We start from the raw sequence: 3041 nt of genomic DNA, 5'->3' as shown, positions 1-3041 counted from the left end.
CTGCTGAGGTCATTCTTCAGGTCATTCGTGTGCCTCAATATATTCTATTATGTTTTGATAATAAGAGAACACCGCAGTCTTCGTAGATTTTTTGTTCAAATATCCATGTTGGTTTCTCGAAATTATATTAATTATGTTCATGACAAAATGACATTAATCTATCTAAAAAACAATACTCGAATACTTTGGAAAAAGATGAAGGTACTGTGACTGGTCTGTAATTTTCAAGGCTCTGACGACAGTTCTTTTTATACACAGGTGTTATTTTACCACATTTCAGCAATTCTGAAAAACCACCAGAAGACAATGAGAGATCTACCATAAAAGTAAGTGGTACAATAAGTACTGATAAGCACTTTTTCAATAGAATTTTTGGTACCTCATCCGATCCCGTAGAAAATTTATTTTTTAATTTTGATTTAAGTAACTGAAATAGTTCTAGCTCCTGATATGGCATGAGAAAAAACGAATTTGGAAGTGACGTAACATTACGCAGAAAATTTGCATAATTTGACTTTGTATAGAACTTTAATAAGGTCAAAATTAGACTACGGCTGCATATGCTACTCGTCTGCTTCCACGAGCACCCTCAAAGCTATGGATACAATACATAATAACGCACTCAGAATCATCTCTGGAGCATTTATTACAAGTCCGGTTGACAGCCTACTCTGTGAACTTGGAGAGTTACCTTTAAACCTTAGAAGACATGAACTGACACTATCATATACGGCCAGGCGACAAGCCCATCAAACTCGACAACCCTTCATTGTTCCAGTCACTCCCACTACAAAAGCAAACATTCCATTTCATGAACGAAAAATGGTTTCCCTCAACCTCAAACAGATGCAAGAATTTCCACAAATCCAATCCAAACTCTCAAAAAGAACTCCTGCATGGCGTATTCCCTTACCGAATATAAATACTCAGCTACTATCCATGAGCAAAGCAACCACAAATCCCCAGCTGATCCAAGCTGATTACCAAACTATAATGTCTCAATACCCACTTCACCAGAAAATTTTCACTGACGCCTCAAAAACAATTTGTGGTGTAGGATGTGCATTCGTAACGAACGAGACCGCCTGTAAATTTTCTTTACATGAATCTGCCACTATTCTCACTGGAGGACTTTATGCCATCTATAAAGGTCTCTCCTTCATTAAAACGGCACCTGGTAAAGAGTTTTTGATAATTAAGGACTCTCTCAACTCCCTTATTTTTTTGTCGAAAATATATACCCATCACGTACTGGTAAATATGATTAAAGAGGAGATGAATCAACTAGATAACAGGAAAGTAACCCTCCTATGGGTTCCTTCACATATTGGGATTTCTGGAAACGATATAGCCGATAAACTTGCCAGAGAAGCTGTAGAATATCCAGCATGTAATCTCAGTGTGAAAGCATTGCTGATGGATCTCAAATCCTATTTCCATTGCAAAATTGTAGAAATGTGGAATTACCACTGGTCTCAAGAACCTTCCAAACTTAAGGAAATCAAGGCTACATTATATCCTTGGAACAATAAAGCAACAAACCGCTTCCATCAAGTCATAATTACAAGATTACGACTGGGCCACACTCGCCTTACGCATGAATATCTATTGAGGAAAGAACCGCCACCAAAATGTTTCACGTGTGAAGTGCTTGTGATTGTTAAGCATGTTCTGGAAGAGTGCCCACTGTTCACAGTTGAGAGACTGAACAATAAAATTCCCTCCAAACTAAGTGAAATTTTCCAAAATAGCAATACCAACAATATTGTTGAATTTCTTAAAGAATGTAACCTTTTATTTAAACTGTAATGTAAACAACTGCATGTTTCAGATATATTTTATATGTTTGCCGCTAATAGCTACGGCTGATGCGGTTTTTTCTAAATAAAAAAAAACGCAGAAAATAATTGAAGTCCTTGTTACAGGAGACTATATTGCTCAATATCTTTTTAGGCGCATCTGTATAGAATTTATTGAAGAATTCAGCAACGTCTCTCGGATCTTCAACAATGGTGTTATTATTATCGTTTATAGTTATGTCTGATTTAATAGCCTTTGGAAGTTTCTCACATCGTTTGTATCAAGATGGAGAAGTGGAAAACCAAAAACCTTTCTTTCCCAAAATATTAATCTTTCCTAAAAATATACCCCTTCAATTCAGTACCTAATAATTTAACATTCCGGATACTTGCTCTTTTACAGTGCGCGCAGAAAAATGCAAATTCATCCGAACCTGCTTTGATAGGCTAAAATATACATTTTCAAATAATGGGGAATGTTCCTCAATTTGGGTTATTACAGCAAATGCAAGTTTGAACAAAATAAAGTTGAGTTTAATTCATGAGTTTTTCAAATTCACTTCGAAAAGTATTCAAATTGATGTTTCAAATGTTGGGTTTTAATTTTTGAAGGGATTCGTTTCTAATTCACATATTGGCAACAGCGCCTATATCAAGTTGAAATAATTTATACGTTCCTAGATATTCTACTTCAAAAAAGGAAAAGTATCCTTATAAATCCACAACTAGGGCAAAATAAAAATTATAGTTCAATACCACCTACATAAGCCACATAAACAGTTGTTTTGTTATTTATTTATATAGAGCAAGATAGGTTAGGTGCACAATGTCACAGAATGTCTCGGAACTCGGAACATAAGTGAACAGAACAGCACGCCTCTGAAATATGTCATCTTTGTTTGTCTCATACAGATAACAGATTCATTGTCCGTTATAAGCTATAACCGATGTTGCCAAATGGTGAAATAGAAACGAATCCTTTTAAATGTTGAATGCATTATTTCATTCCTCTTTTTTGAGTATTTAAATATTTTTTTAAAGAAAAAGGTTGAAATGATAAGTTTTAAATGCGTTGTTTTAGAGCTCTTTTATGAAAACTACTTGATTTTCGTCAGAAGCAACATTCCCCATTCTCTGATGTTCAATACGTGCTTTTATCCTTCTGAAATTTCTCGTGTTCACCAACATTTAAAAATTATCAAGTGCAGAAATTTCAAAATATTCGAAAAAAAAATTCAAGCA

At 34.8% G+C, this 3041-nt stretch overlaps 1 protein-coding gene across 1 annotated transcript; it reads left to right on the top strand.

Moving 5' to 3' along the window:
• The first annotated feature begins 597 nt into the window (after window positions 1-597).
• LOC141485561 (uncharacterized) lies at window positions 598-1869 on the top strand. Its single transcript, XM_074182423.1, has 2 exons — window positions 598-1732; window positions 1832-1869. Exons 1-2 carry the CDS (start codon window positions 598-600, stop codon window positions 1867-1869), a joined length of 1173 nt encoding a protein of 390 aa, XP_074038524.1.
• Window positions 1870-3041: the final 1172 nt, after the last annotated feature.

The sequence above is a fragment of the Leptinotarsa decemlineata genome, unplaced genomic scaffold (assembly GCF_025532065.1).
Source record: "Leptinotarsa decemlineata unplaced genomic scaffold, Ldec_3_MD MMD2_tig00026328_RagTag_RagTag, whole genome shotgun sequence".
Classification (NCBI taxonomy): domain Eukaryota; kingdom Metazoa; phylum Arthropoda; class Insecta; order Coleoptera; family Chrysomelidae; genus Leptinotarsa; species Leptinotarsa decemlineata.
The sequence above is the reverse complement of the archived record's forward strand: the minus strand, read 5'-3'. Positions and strand labels throughout refer to the sequence as shown.

What these genes read in the sequence shown, in the direction of transcription:
- LOC141485561 (XM_074182423.1), top strand. Translation starts at nt 598, where the DNA reads ATGGATACAATACATAATAACGCACTCAGAATCATCTCTGGAGCATTT. An exon ending in TAAAATTCCCTCCAAACTAA is followed by an intron (nt 1,733 to 1,831) that starts GTGAAATTTTCC and finishes TGCATGTTTCAG; the next exon opens with ATATATTTTATATGTTTGCC.